The following is a 15,958-nucleotide window of genomic DNA, read 5'->3' on the forward strand; positions in this document are numbered from 1 at the left end:
AAGACGAGACCATTGTGAGAAGGCCAGTCTTTGGCCACGATGATGATCTCCCATGAGCGCAACGTAAGCAATTATGCTATTCTTTTGATCTAATAATGGGAAAATAGAACCAATAATTCAATAAATCCTGGTTATAATTTTAAAACCTTGCGCTGGTGTCATTTTGCATGTAGAATTATTTTCAAACCTGAAGCTTTCACAAATGGTGTCAATGCCCCATGCTCAACAGACAGATGAAGAAATGTTTTCAGATATTAGGAAATCTGGAGAATTGGGCAATAGTATAATAATGGGTGATTTCAACTACACACAGTTTTAAGGAGAGAGCATGACCAACAATATACAAGGAGCCCCCCCCTTCCTAAACTATAAATCACTAATTCCAGTATCAAACGCTGTGCTGGGGAAAACATCCTCGCCACAAAGGAGTCAGTTTGGACGCCCTTTCCGCTTTGAATGTGGCATCCCGGCTCAGAAGGTAATTTTTTCAAAAGCACTAGAGATTGTGTTAGAAATATCAACATCTTGCTGCTGTCATCTTGGACCTCCCCAATACCTTGCTGCCATCATCTTGGACCCCCCCCCCCCCGACGGAATAGTTCACTCGGAGAATAGTTAAGCTCTGGAACGAATTGCCAGAGGATGTGGTAATAGCGGTTAATGTAGCTGGTTTTAAAAAAGGTTTGGACAAGTTCCTGGATGAAAAGCCCATAGTCTGCTGTTGAGACAGACATGGAGGAAGCCTTTGCTTGCCCTGGATTGGTGGCATGGAATGCTGCTACTAATTGGGATTTTGCCAGGTACTTGTGACTTGGATTGGCCATCGTGGAATAAGGATACTAGGCTAGATGGACCACTGGTCTGACCCAGTAAAGCTATGCTTACGTTCTTACTGTGTGGCAGACATAGTATGAGAGATTGTAGCATGGCAAACATAGTATAGTAAATATGGTGTACAAGGTGCTACCCAAAAGTTTGGGGAATTCAATTGGGAAAAAAAAAAAAAATGCTTACCGAAACTCCTAGTTTCCACCGTCTCCTTCAAAGTAGTCCCCTTGAGAATGTATATACATTAATCCCAGAGTTTTTCCCATGAATCTATGCATCTATGGAAGTCATCTTGGGTGAGTGCCTTGAGGATCTCCTGTGATTCTGCCTGGATCTCTTCAATCATGTTAAAACAGCGCCCTTTCAGTCATAATTTCATTTTGGGGAATAAAAAAAAATTACAGGGGGCAAGGTCAGGCGAATAGGGAGGGAGCGTAATCACTGTAATGTTTCTGGAAGTCAGGAACTGTCGAACAACAAGTGATATGTGAGCAGGCACGTTGTCACGGTGGAGCAACCAATTTCTGTTTTTCCACTTGTCTGGCCAGAAATGTGTCTCATGTTCAATTTGTCTGACAAAATTCGTTGAACTGTCCTGTATCACTCTCCTACTATCTCACAAATATTGTGGATAGTTTGCCTACGATCTGCAAGGATAGTCTCACAAACCTTTGCTATGGTTTCCGGTGTTGTGCTTGTTGACGGTTGTCTGGAATGGTCACTGTCGTGGACAGATGTTTGTCCGTCCTTGAAGCGTTTGTACCAAAGAAAGATTTTGCTTTAAAGGCTTGGGTTTCTGCAGCAGTTTTTTTAAGTTTGAAATAAAATTTGATGCAGATTCTTTGCTCAGTAAAATCCATCATATCGAAATCCGCCGAGTCACTAAAACACAATCTTACAAAATCGCACAGAACAAAACAATGCAATAACTCGCACGCCCGTTGGCACACTGATTCACAAAGCATACTGCTAGACACCTCTAGTGGCGGAAAGGCATACTATATCCAGTTGTCACACTGTTCACATTCTGCTGCTGTTCAATATCTTTCCTCTCTTCTCTCTCATTATACACCTCTCAGAGAACTCCATTCCTCAGATAAGCTGCTCTTAGCTTCTCCTCTTCTGCCAGTTCCAGACTTCGTTCTTTTCATCTAGCTGCCTCTTATGCCTGGAATAAACTCTCTCAGTTTGTCTGCTATGTCCCCTCATTTATTTAAAAGCAGATTGAAAACCCACCTTTTTGATATAGCCTTCAATCCATACTCTACTCCCCACTGTCCACCAACCTAGCAAGCAGATTAACCATTCCCCTTAATTTATCTATGGCATCCTGTTTGTCTGTCTTGTCTGTTTAGATTGTAAGCTCCTTCGAGTAGGAACTGTCTATGCTGCATATGTCTAGTAGCGCTATAGAAATAATTAATAGTAGTAATATATTATAGTGTAGTAGGACAAAGATGGCAAATAGTATGACAGAGTGTGGAGGAATACTGCATGAGAAAATATGGTAAGGCCAGACATAGGAGAAAGCATTAAGCTTATGAGACTTGAGTCTCATAAACTATGTGCTTCATATTCAAGTCTAGGGACCATGAGGCCATTCCAATACCTGAATCTTGGTGAATTATGCTTTAGATCGCTGACTTGCTGAAACAGCTAGCTTCTTGTTGCCTGTAATTTCTTCACTGACTGTGGGACACTAGTTTCTAGGATACATTGATATTTAGCTGAATATTTCCCTTGCCACTGGTTGCCATAAAACCTCAAGGCATAAGAGATCCACCTTTATGCTTAATAATTGGTAAAGTGTTTTTCTTCAAATGCTTCATCCTCTTTCATTCAAATAGATTTAGTGTGTTAGAATCCAACCAGTTCAGTTTTTGTTTTATCAGTTCAAAGCACTTTGAAGCCTTTTAGAACAGGCTTATCAAGGTTTTTCGTTTATTTTACATAGAGGCTTTTATGAGATCACAGATAAAGTTCCTTCTGACAACTCTGCCATGCAAATTATTGTACTATAGAATGTTAACTACAATAGGATGCCAGTTATTCAGACTAACCTCAGCAGAGAGCAGTCTGGATGATGGAAAATCCAGATGATTGGACAATCCTTTTGGAGTGTGTGAATATGAGGGCTAGGTTGTGCACAACTGCGGTTGGGGGATGACAGGTTGGTAGTACGCAGTTTGGACGAAAGGTTAGTAAAATGGTAAAAGGGTGAAAGCTGTTGTGAGAAATTTTGATGAGCATTTAGGTGGTGTGAAGGGAAGAGGAAGTAGTAAGGTGGTGTTGGGGTAGTTGAAAGCCAGTTATACTTTTTGGGGGAAAAAAGTTTGGGATTGTGAAATTTGGTACCTATGTCGGGGGTGCGAGGTCAGTGAAGCTGCTTAGGTCTGAGAAGGTGATTTTGGGCTGCTTGGGTTCGCAGCAGTTTTCCTGTGATGATGCTTTGTCCTGGCATTTTTTAGATTCTTCTTGTGCGACGTGCTTGCTTATCGGCACTGTCGCTTCTGAATGGGAAGCACCTCCTGGGCCCTAGTGCCGGCTTCATGGTTTAGGTAAGGGCAAACTCAAATATTTAAACAAAGAACGGAAGCAATCCAGGTAATTGGACATCTGGATAATCGTAGTTCAGATAATTGGTGTCTTACTGTATATATTATTTTCACATTTTAAATAATTCTTCCTGACTACCTGATAATTATTTTCCTAATTGCTCCTTTTGGTGCTGTGTATATCATTTTCAGCTATCTATAGGTTCTGTTTTGCAGATAACAGATCTTCAGATAGGTCTAGCAGACATGTTCAACTTCCATTTGTTAATGATGTTGCCAACAGTTGAAAGCATAAAACATCTAGATATTTTTAATAGCTTTCCTCTGCCTTAAGGAGACGAAGGATCAGACAAGAAAAGCTAAGGGGTTGAGATGCCTGCAGCCACATCTGCTGCCAGAGGAAGGTGGGCACCAAAATGATATGGGGTTTGTACCAGAAGACTATGAGGATGTAAATATGTATATCCTAGAGAAGTGTTTTTCAGTGCAAGGCTTGGGTACCAATGGCAGTCCTTGGAGACTTCTGGGGTGGTTCCCATTGTATCTGTTTTCTTTTCTGCTACTCTGATTCTCTACCCAGGTTCAGGGAAGAAAGGCAGAAGTAAATGGGGGTGGAGGAGCCATACGTTTGAAGGGCAAGGCATTTCCCAATAGACAAATGAATGGAGGAATCCACTGCTTGCCCTGGATCGGTAGCATGGAATATTGCTACTCCTTGGTTTTCAGCCAGGTACTAGTGACCTGGATTGGCCATCGTGAGAACGGGCTACTGGGCTTGATGGACCATTGGTCTGACCCAGTAAGGGTTTTCTTATTTTCTTAACCTTGAAGATATTCCCCAGAGAAGTTTGAAGGTGGGCTGGTGGGTTTAAATATTGAATCACACTGGTCAGAAGTGTTGTGACCCCATATGGGAAGATACTTAGTGGCTCTACTTCATCTCATTAGAATTGAAAGTGGCCCCAGCTTAAAAATGAATGAAGATAATTGCCCTAGAAGAAAGGAGGAGTAGGAATGATATAATACAGATGTTTAAATTTTTGAATAGTATTAATATGCAAAACAAACCTTTTTTTCAAAGAATGGTAAGTAAAAGAACTAGACATAGTGTTTCTCAAGTCAGTCCTGGAGTACCCCCTTTGCCAATCAGGTTTTCAGGATGTCCACAATGAATATGCATAGAAAAGATTTGCATACAATGGAGGAATTGTATGCAAACCAATCTCATGCCTACTCATTGTGAATATCTTAAAAACCTGCCTGGCAATGGGATACGCCAGGACAGACTTGAGAAACACTGAACTAGAGGACATGAACTGAGGTTAAGTTGGGGGGGGGGTGACAGTGTTAGGAAGTACTTTTTCATGGACAGGGTAGAGGATGCCTGGCATGCCAGCACACCCATGGGAAGCAGTGAAATCAAAAATAGTAACAGAATTCAAGAATGCATGGAATAAGCAAAAGGGATTCCTATATGTAATGTTATGTTAATCAGGTTTTCTATTTCATCTTTATCTCTTCAATTCAAGGTTGGATTACATTACAAGAGGTTGGGTCAGTTACCCAGAAGTTACAATGGACAGTTTGACACGGACATTCAACAGAGTTGCTAGGTCAGGTAGATCAGTACAACTATTAATACATGAAAAGGGAATAAAATCAAAACAACTTAGCTGTACTTTAGTGGCAAATCCAGTAGTTGGAAAATAAGGCTAGTGTGACAGATTCAATATTCTATGTCCCAATTATAACTAGATAGATTTGGTCAGGCTGGAGTGGACTTTGACAGCAACTCAAGTAGTTGAAAATTAAGCCAATTTGCATATATATTTTGATACAGCATTTTATGATTGATTTAATTTTACCATGAAACACAGCCAGACTTCTATGGTCTGTACCCTTAAAATGGCAAGGACAGCTCAAAAGACTAAATATCCATATGATGGACCATGTTGGTCATCTACTACGATTGTGTAAATTATCCTTATTTTCAAATGCTTAGGCACTCATGGGTGTTTGAAAGTAGAGAGAAAAATTACAATGTGAGAGATTACAATGATCAGAGTATCAGTTCAACTGTGGAAATGTATTTACCTGACTGAAGATCTAATGCAGGGGTGTCAAACTCAATCACATAAGGGGCCGAAATCTAAAACAGTCATGGGCTGAATTTTTTATTAAGATACTTAGGGGTCCTTTTATTAAGGTGCGCTAAATGCGCACTTTAATAAAAAGACCCCTAAGTCTTAGTAGAAGTATAGGGTTACAACCTCTCCAACCTCACACCGGCTCTGTGATATAAACAAAATAAATAAAAAAGAAAGACTTTTCTTCTCTCTTTTAGGTCCTAGTTCACGCTTGCTGTCTAAAACAGCTCTGGCAGGATACACATTTCAAATCTGACATATTGTATTCACAAAACAGAAAATAAAATTATTTTTTCTACTTTTTGTTGGCTGGTCATTATTCAAATCATGTTGGTCCCGGGCTCTGGTTGTCTTCTGATAACTCGCTTGTCAGGGACTCTTTCCCATTTGTCATTTTCTTCTTTCTCCATGTTAACCATCCATCTTCCATCTGTCCTCCCCTTTCTGTTCCCTTCCCTCCCCCGGAGGTCTGGCATCTTTCCTTTTTTCGTCTCCATCCCCGCAGCTGCAGCGATGGACCCCACCATCCCCAGATCCACCATCTCTCCTTTTCTCAACTACCCTTTCATCCAGCATCTCTCCCTCCTTCCCCACTGCCCCAGGGTCCACCATCTCTCCCTTTCTCTTCCCAACTATCCTCCTATCCAGTATCTCTATCCCCCCTCCACACCATTCCTTGTGTCCAACTTCTCTCCCTTTCTGTTCCTTCCCTCCCTCCATCCCATTGTCCACCATCTCTCTCCCTCTCTTCTGTTTTTAGACCCATTATTTATTCATTCAATTTTCTATACCGTTCTCCCAGGGAAGCTCAGAATGGTTTACATGCATTTAATCAGGTACTCAAGCAGTTTTCCCTTTCTGTCCCAGCGGGCTCACAATCTATCTAACGTACCTGGGGCAATGGGGGGATTAAGTTACTTGCCCAGGGTCACAAGGAGCAGCGTGGGTTTGAACCCACAACCTCAGGGTGCTGAGACTGTAGCTTTTAACCACTGTGCCATCCTCCCCCCCCACTATCAGTCCGGCATATACATGTCTGTTTTGACCCCTTCTTCCCTCCCTCCGTGTACTTCTACACCAGGGCTCCCCGCCACCCCGAAGGCCTGCATCTTCTTTCTAGCGCTGTCTCACCTTCAAACAGCCGGCAGAAGATCGCCGGTGCTTTAGCGATCCTAAGCAGGCTGCCGTTGAGCTCCGCAGCACATTCCCTAATCCGTGGTCCCGCCCCTCTTCTGACTTATGGGATCATGGCAGAGGGAACATGCTGTGGAGGTTGATTGTAGCCTGCTTAGGATCGCTACAGCACCGACAATCTTCTGCAGGTAGTTTGAAGATAAGACCGAGATGGGAGGGAGGGAAGGACAGAGGGCCACATCGCGGGCCTGAGTTTGACATCCTGACCTAATGAATCACTAACACTTTTGGAAATCAAAACAAAATGTAAATGGATTTGCACATTTCAAAAGAGGAATAGATGGGACCCGTTCATAGCAGCACGTACAACTCTAACCACCTTACAGAGAAGACTAGATGGACCAGACTGATCTTTACCTACAATCTTTTACTATGTTACTTTTATATCAACTAGTAAGGCTCTCCAAACCTTTACACCTGCAAAAAGAACTATAGTCAAACCTTGGTTTGCGAGCATAATTCGTTCCAAAAGCATGCTTGTAATGCAAAGCACTCGTATATCAAAGCAAATTACCCCATAGGAAATAATGGAAACTCAAATGATTTGTTCCACAACCCAAAAACTTTAATACAAAATACTATACATACTTGTATTGCAAGACCTCACTCGTTTAGAACAGTCATTACACTCCTGCAGCGTCAGAGAGAGAAGAACCATCAGCTCAGTTGTGATGATGCGACACGTGTATACTGTATGTACTCGTATTGCAAGACTTTGCTTGTTTAGAACAGTCATTGTAACATAGTACATGACAGCAAATAAAGACCTGAATGGTCCATCCAGTCTGCCCATAAGTTATACTCATTAAAAAAATACACGATGTCTCTTCTTTGATATTTCTGGACCTTAGACTTTAAAGTCACTACACTCTTGCAGTGTCAGAGAAGAACCAACAGCTCAGTTGTGTATACTGTATGTACTTGTATTGCAAGACATTGCTTGTATATCAAGTTAAAATTTAAAAAAATGTTTTACTTGTCTTGCAAAATACTTGCAAACCAAGCTACTTACAATCCAAGGTTTTACTGTATTTTCAAAATGCTAAATATGCAAATAGTAATTATGCATGAAGAATTACAGAAAGATGTGTTTAGTCTGTACTGTGTAGAGCAGGGGTGTCCAACCTGCAGCCCGAGGGCCACATGTGGTCCAGTGAAGTATTTTGTGCGGTCTTGGTCGAGGGCAATGCAGTGTTTTCCTCTGCTGCCCCTAGGTGTTTACCGTCTTGCCGGCTCCCTCCTCTGTCATGCTGCAGCATTTGCGCGGCCCCAGAAAATTTTTTTTCAGCCAATGCGGCCCAGGGAAGCCAAAAGGTTGGACACCCCTGGTGTAGAGGGTGTGCCAGCTTCTGTTCATGTAGGGATTAAAGATACAATTTAGCCAGGAGTGTCTAAAGGCAAAACAGCAGCAGGGTTGATGGAAACACAAAACCACCAGAAGTGCTCACAGACACAACTTTATTCCATTAGTGAGGGCTTGACCAGACATGTGTAGTGTTTCAGCTACAGAGCTTGCTTCAGGAGTCTAAAACCTTATGTACAACCAGGGACAATTCCTGGAAAGGAAAATGATCAAGGAGGAGGAAACTTACTTTGAAAAGAGACTATGGCTACTGTTCTGGCCATATAATTTACTATTAGTTCTTAGAAACTCCATTACATTATTGATATTGTACCTGCAAGGTATGTCTTACATGTGACAATGTTGTTTCCTAGGATTGTCCCTGGTTGAACATAAGGCTTTAGACTCCCAAACCAGGTTCTATAGCCGAAACAAGACTAGTATCTAGTCAAGTCCTTGTTGATGCAATAAAGTTGTGTGTAAGCACAACTGGTGGTTTTGTGTTCTATCAACCCCACTGTTTGCTTCGGTGATTTATTTGTGGAGGCTGTTTTCTGCTGCTTTGCACACAACTGTAGGACAAAAATTACTAATATTTCATTAGACAGAGGAAACTGTATATTTTGAAAATATAATAATTGGCAAAAGTAATTAATAACTGTGCTTCAGCTCAGCAGCATTAGTGCCCATCAAATTGATAAGTTAAGCTGCAGTGTATACTTACTCCATAATCAATGGTTCATCATGGAATGTTCTGTTCAAGTCAGTCTTATTGTTATAATCTAAAAAAAAAAGGGAATCTTTTAAATAAATTATTTTAACTTATATAGATCTAGAATGGTTTATCTATTTCAAAAAAAGAAAAGGCAACAATGATCTCTGAACAAAAATATCTATTTACAGTAAAATTGAGAGATATAATGAAAACTTCAACTTTTTGTTTTCAAGCATATAAAAACATTTCAGTCTTTCAGCTTAGGTTAGTTTGCATGTCCCAGGTACCTCTGCCTAGATCCACCAAATGTTAAACTATTTTTTTTTCTTTTTATCTGTTTAGAAATAGCTATATAAGCTATTAGGAAAATGATCTTCTACAATATAACCCACTGAAGTTGTTCGGCGACTTCAGTCTGACACCTAGATATTCAAAATTTTGCGTTAAAAACCGATTGGCAGGGGCGTGGCTTGAGCCCGATCGAGATGGCAGCTTGAGCGTCGAGCTCCTAAACCCGCATGCAAGAATCTGCTTAAAAATCCTTTCACCGCTGTTTTCTAGCGCTGCTAAAGTGCTCCTGAAATCGCCATTTCCTCAGGGGACCAGGTACATCTGCCGAGGTTACTGGTTGGGGCTGGCGGGATGGCAGAAAAAAAAATTAACAAGCGCCATAAGCCTGACCCGGCCTCCCCCTCGAAAACGCTGCTTCCGGTCTCGGCGGCCGATTCCACCCGTGAAATTCTTGCCGAGATCAGGGAACTAAAAGAGCTGGTGACAGACACTAAACAAAGTACAGAAGAAATAAATGATAAAATCACTACTTTAACTGAAGAATTCACACATATTCAAACCAGGGTAGATACCCTCGAAAACAAAATGGAGGCGACCACGCTGCAATTATCAGAGCTGCGCCGCCAGACCACCCGAATTACCATGCTGGAGCAAGAAATGGAAGACCAAAGTAATAGGTCTAGACTCTAGACGCTGTAACTTTAGATTGTTGGGTTTACCGGAAAATGGTAGAGATTCTGAGCTTATTACATTACTGGAAGATCTCATACCAAAAGTGCTGGATCTCACCTTCACACGTGTCTTTGAAATAGAGCGTGCCCATCGTGTGCCTTCTAACCGCACCCCTGCTGATCGGAGACCCAGGCCAGTGGTAATGAAAGTGCTACGTTACCAACATGTTTTGCAAATCATGCAAAGAGCGAAGATTAAATCCCCGATTCAACATGAAGGAAACACTCTGCTGTTCGTACCAGATCTGAGTAAAGCCACTGCACACCGACGCAAGTCCCTATTGTCATACAGACCGCAGCTAAAAGCCCTTAATGCTAGATTTGGTCTAATGTATCCAGCCCGTACGAGAGTTACCCTTAATAACAGTACTAAAGACTTCACCAGCCCAGAGGATTTGGCTACTTTCATTGAACATCATTCACCCACACCTATAAACCAGGTCTAATGGAAATCTGCTAACATAAAGTTTTGTTTACATGTACATAGGCATAGGTGGCTAAATACAGTGCATATACTTTAATATGTTTCACTATGGCCGCTTAATCCTATGGTTAATGATTCTGTTTATGGTATTGGGATGGGAGTATCTTGGCATGTGTTGAAAATTTTGTTCCTTCTTATTTCTTATGTATGTGGGTGTGGGATGGCCTAGTTCGGGTTGCTGTTTTGATGTTACTCAGACACACTCACATTGTCTGTTAGAGGCGAAGTAGCTTTCGCCACAGTGGTTTCGAGGTGCTTTACTACAGTTATGCCAACCTGTGCTGTCTTATATTTCATGCTGACATTTTACAAACCAGATACATGTACCATGTTAATATGTTCACTTTCTTATACAATGCTGCACTTTGAATTTGTTCATGTGAATATATGTCTCACATTTTGTTTACAGTATAATGACGCTTAATATTGTTTCTTTGAATACGAAAGGTCTTAATAATCAAATTAAATTAAAGAAAATTATAACATACTTGGAGGGGCAACAGCCAGACATTATCATGCTGCAGGAGACCCATCTTGACTCTAAAGCCTCTGCAAAAGTTCATGTTCCATGGGCTTTACCCCCGTTCTATTCATCTGCTATTGATAAGAAAGGTGGGGTTATCACATTAATTAGGAACAAAAGGGAGATCTCTGTAATGTCTACAACTACAGATTTAAATGGGAGATGGGTTAAGGTCCGCTTTCATTATTCAGGTACAGATTATTGTCTCCTAAATATATATGGGCCGAATGTAGACTCTCCTGAATTCTTTCATTCACTACAGGAGTCGACACTAGAAGAGGCTGGATCACAACTGATAATAGCAGGAGACTTCAATCTTATATTGAATCCTGTTAAAGATAGAAAATATTCCTGTGCATACAAAAAAACTAAAGCTTGGTATGCCTTGCGCAATATGATGGAAGATATTAACCTTCTGGATATTTGGCGTCATATGCACACGGATGTGAACTCATACACTTTCTTTTCCCCTCCTCATTCATCATATTCACGTATAGATTTTTTTCTGATAAGTGAATCATTGTCTGACATAGTATTAAGATCGGATATTCTCCCTATCCTAGTCTCAGATCATGCTGCTATCTCCCTTCAACTTAAACAGAAACCACCTAAGATACCAGCTTCTCAATGGAGGTTTAATAATACTCTCCTCTTGGATTTGTCATTCTGCATACATATGAAAACCCAAATTGCGGAATACTTCCAATTCAATAAACCAAAGCATACGTCATGGCCTTGCTGCTGGGACGCTTTCAAAGCTTATGTGAGAGGAATGGTTATTACCTATTCGGCCCACAAAAATAAAAAATGGAAAGACGAACAGAAAATGATGGAAGACGATATTAAGAATTTAGAAATGCAACATCAAAATATGCCATCTGATGTCTCTATTCTGCTTCGACTGAATAAAGCGAAATTCCAATACAATAATTCCTTAAGCCAAAAAGCAGCTCACACAGTATTCCAGCAATCAGCATCATATTATGCAGAAAATAACAAAAGCGGTCACCTATTGGCGAATTATCTTAAGATTCGCAAAGAGAGATCAAATATCACGGCCATTCGTTTGGATTCTGGAACGGAAGTTACTGATACTATTGCAATTTCCCAGACGTTTATGGACTTTTATCAAAAACTATATACATCTGTACCCTGTACCATCCAAAAGATTATGGAATTCCTGGAAGATATACCACATCCACAACTAGGGCAATCGGATAATGATTTGTTGAACACTCCGATAACTTTATCAGAATTTGATGCAGTACTTAAATCTACGGCCTTAAAGAAAACTCCTGGACCGGATGGGTTGACTGTCGAGTTTTACAGAGCGTTCCAGGAGGACATAGCTCCATACTATCTACAATTCATAGAACATCTTATGGACAAGGGAAGAGCAACAGGATCTTTCACGGAAGCATCCATCATTGTGTTACCGAAGCCTGGGAAAGACAACAAATTAGTGGCTAATTATCGTCCACTATCTTTAATTAATGTGGATGCAAAGATATACGCAAAACTACTCTCAGGTAGACTTCAAGCTGTTATCACCAAACTGATATCTTTTGATCAGTGCGGCTTTATTACAGGTCGTTACTCCAATGACAACACAAGAACATTTGCACATGTCATCTCTTGTGTGCAACAACAAAGTGATCAAGAGATAATTGAGGTAGGTCTTGATGCGGAAAAGGCCTTTGATAGGATAGAATGGCCTTTCCTATTTCAAACTTTGAGGTGGTTTGGCATAGCGGATGAATTCATAACTAAACTTCAGGTATTATATTCTGAACCTACCACTAGAGTGTTGATTAATGGTTCGCTATCTACTGCATTCCACCCTACTAGAGGAACTAGACAAGGTTGCCCTCTATCACCATTGCTTTTCAACCTAGCTTTGGAGCCACTGATTTTGCGGATAAAACACAACTCTGATATATCCGGATTTCGAATTCAAGAGCGTGAACTAAAACTCAGCTTACGCTGATGATATCTTACTCTACATTACACCCAGCTCAATACCTTATTTGTTATCCACGATAAAAGAGTATGCTACGGTATCGGGATATAAACTAAACACAAATAAAACCGAAGCCATGCCTATTAATTGTCCTGCTGCAAAGTACGATGTTACTACATTCGGATTAAAATGGGTATCTACCTCCATGAAATATCTAGGGGTGTTTTTTGGACCCACGATAGGAGATACCATTCGACTGAATGAAGAATACATCATTGAATCTCTTAAGGGCAATATTAACCGATGGTCTCCATTGACCCTGACATGGTGGGGACGACTTGAAACAATTAGAATGATGCTGTCTCCCAAAATCAACTATGTTTTGAGTATGTTGCCCTTTCATTTGTCATCATATTTTTATAAGAATATTGACTCCATACTTTCCAAATTTCTTTGGCTCAACAAACAACCGAGAATAGCACTACATAAATTGAAAGCACCAAGGTCCCATGGTGGAGTGAATTTCCCGAGCTTTATACGTTATCATCATGCATTCATTATGAGGCATTGGGCTGATGGATATTTTGGCCTTAGATATCTTGATCCACCCGCTTGGTTGTACTTAGAAAGCGAAATATATGGAGTATACAGACTCAAATACCTTGCTGGTACTGCATTGACTAAGTGTGACAAGACTGATATCACCTTGACATCATATAAAAAGGCTATAGAAGTGTTAGATTCCGCCTACGAAGTAATGTGGAATAATTCTACCGCAATTCCTATTTGGAATAACGACAAATTCAAGATTCAGAATGAAATCATAAATTGGAGAATATGGCAACAATGTAATATATGGACATTACAAGACATCATGACGAAGACAGACTGGATTCCTTTTCATGAATTGGCGACCAAAACAGGCTTACCTTTCTCACAACATTATCGATGGATGCAGCTACAACACTGCATTAAAAAATCTATGCCATTTGATATGGCGTTACTTGACTTTCCAGGATTACAAACTACTTTAAGTAGCATGGAAGATACCCATCTTAAAGCTTCCTTTTGGTATAAACAAATGCAGAGATCTTCCTTTAGAGGTCCCCTCGAAACAGAGGATAAATGGCAACAATTACTGAGTCTGCCCTCTGATGCCATTGACTGGGTTGAAGTGTGGTCCTCACTTTCTAAATCTATCAAATCTGCGTCATTGTTACAATCTATATTTTTCATGATGCAAAGAGCTCTATGGACACCGGTGTTGGCCAACAAGATTGATAAAACATCCTCCACATTGTGCTGGTCGTGCATGAAACAGGATGGAACGCTAGAACATCTTCTCTTTGCATGTCCACTTATTCAAATTTATTGGGACAAAGTATGGAAATCCATATGTGATATCTTGAACATCACTGACAACCTCTCGTTTAATGTATTTATTATAAGAGATCAAGCCCTCTCTAAGGTGTTAACTAAAGCTGAAATAAGTCTTCTAACGATAATGATTTCCATTGCCATACAAATCACCTTACATAATTGGAAAGATCTTTCAAAAGCAGAATGGAACACATGGTGGAATTCACTGTGTATCACAAATAAATATGAAAAGGTTTACGCAGAAAAGGTAAATGCAATGTCCCAATACCATGCTATTTGGAAACCTATAATTGATTATACTAGATCATGACCTTTCTCTATTTTTGTGATGTAATATACATCTAACAAGATATTTTATATCTATGACCTAATATGTTAGTGATCATTTTCATATATTTTATGTTTGCACATTCTATATTCACATGTAATGGAAGTGTCAATTACTATGTAGTGAATGTTGGTATGCGCTGCTGTTTGGTACCTTGTACTGCACCGTACTGTTGTATCGTTGTTATAAAACAAATAAAACCATTTTGAACTTTAAAAAAAAAAAAAACCGATTGGCAGCTGTTATACTAAAATAGAAACAAACTAGCATACCACTACAGCCAAAAAGTGCATCACACTCCACCGGCCTCAGAACTGGAGCCTACGCATAATACTTTTTATCACAAACTCGAGTGATCAGCGTAGCAACTTTGCTCCTTGCTCCAATCATTGACCGCCTGGACCTAATCCTATACTCGTATCAACTTTAATAACTTAATTCTTTAATATTACTTGTAGAAAAATTTTTTTAAAAAATCTTTTATATATCATTAAAAAACACACCTCCATATCTTTGCATATATATTTTGATACAGCATTTTATGATTGATTTAATTTTACCATGAAACACAGCCAGAAACACATAAGATACGGTAACAATACACACGCTCAAGAAGCGTGCTTTTACCACTTCTCATAAAAAACAAAACAAAACTATAATTTCTCAATGGAACTATATGACAACACAGTACAACTTACCTAATGTTTGATTGTGTCCCCAAAATATGAAACCAGATATGGGAAATTCACTATTATCCTTATTAGTAGTAACGAGGACATCCATCTGTGAATCACCATTGTAATCTCCAGGCACTACACCTGTTATCGCACCTCCACTTCTGAAAGAACAAAGGCAGAATAAATTCTAGTACACAGTGCTTATAAGCTTTCTATGCAGAATCAGATAAATTATACTCAAATTTTAAAGAAAAATCTGTGCACCAACTTTAGACAATATCTTAAAGACACATTGATTGGCATGATTTATGAAGGTGTTTTCTATATAAGCAGTACAAGAAATCCCTTGATAAATTAGATTCAATTTTTTCATGTGATATGCAGAAACAAATAAAGATAAATTATATCTTACCTGATGATTTTCTCTCTTAGTTCTACCAGAATGGTCATAAAGCAACACGTCCCTCTCTCCCTGTCTCACTGGTAATTACTACCTGAGTGCTGGAGGTAACCCTTAGGGACTCAGGTCTATCTTTCATACCCCAGATTTCTGCTTTCAACCACCGCTTTATAAACTAAGGGCTCCTTTTATCAAGCCGTGATAGCGGGGTTATGCGTGCGACTTTTTATCACGTGTTAACCCTCGCGCTGGCCTAAAAACTACCGCCTGCTCAAGAGGAGGTGGTAGCGGCTAGCGTGGCCGGCGGTTTAGCGGGCGGTATTACGCGCGTTAAACCACTCGTGCACCTTTGTAAAAGGAGCCCTAATTGATTCGCTGCATTCGCAATCACCTACATCCTTAA

At 40.1% G+C, this 15,958-nt stretch overlaps 1 protein-coding gene across 2 annotated transcripts in view; it reads right to left on the reverse strand.

Moving 5' to 3' along the window:
* Positions 1–15,958, reverse strand: part of ITFG1 (integrin alpha FG-GAP repeat containing 1) — a 304,607-nt gene that overhangs the window by 277,793 nt on the left and 10,856 nt on the right. For both annotated transcript variants that reach the window (XM_033940818.1, XM_033940817.1), the window contains exons 3-4: positions 15,177–15,316; positions 8,791–8,848 (exon numbers count right to left, since the gene is read on the reverse strand). In XM_033940818.1, the coding sequence (XP_033796709.1) occupies positions 8,791–8,848; positions 15,177–15,261 (143 nt within the window). In that variant the 5' untranslated portion in view covers positions 15,262–15,316. The remainder of the gene's footprint in view (positions 1–8,790; positions 8,849–15,176; positions 15,317–15,958) is intronic.

The sequence above is a fragment of the Geotrypetes seraphini genome, chromosome 4 (genome assembly GCF_902459505.1).
Source record: "Geotrypetes seraphini chromosome 4, aGeoSer1.1, whole genome shotgun sequence".
Taxonomy (NCBI): Eukaryota; Metazoa; Chordata; class Amphibia; order Gymnophiona; family Dermophiidae; genus Geotrypetes; species Geotrypetes seraphini.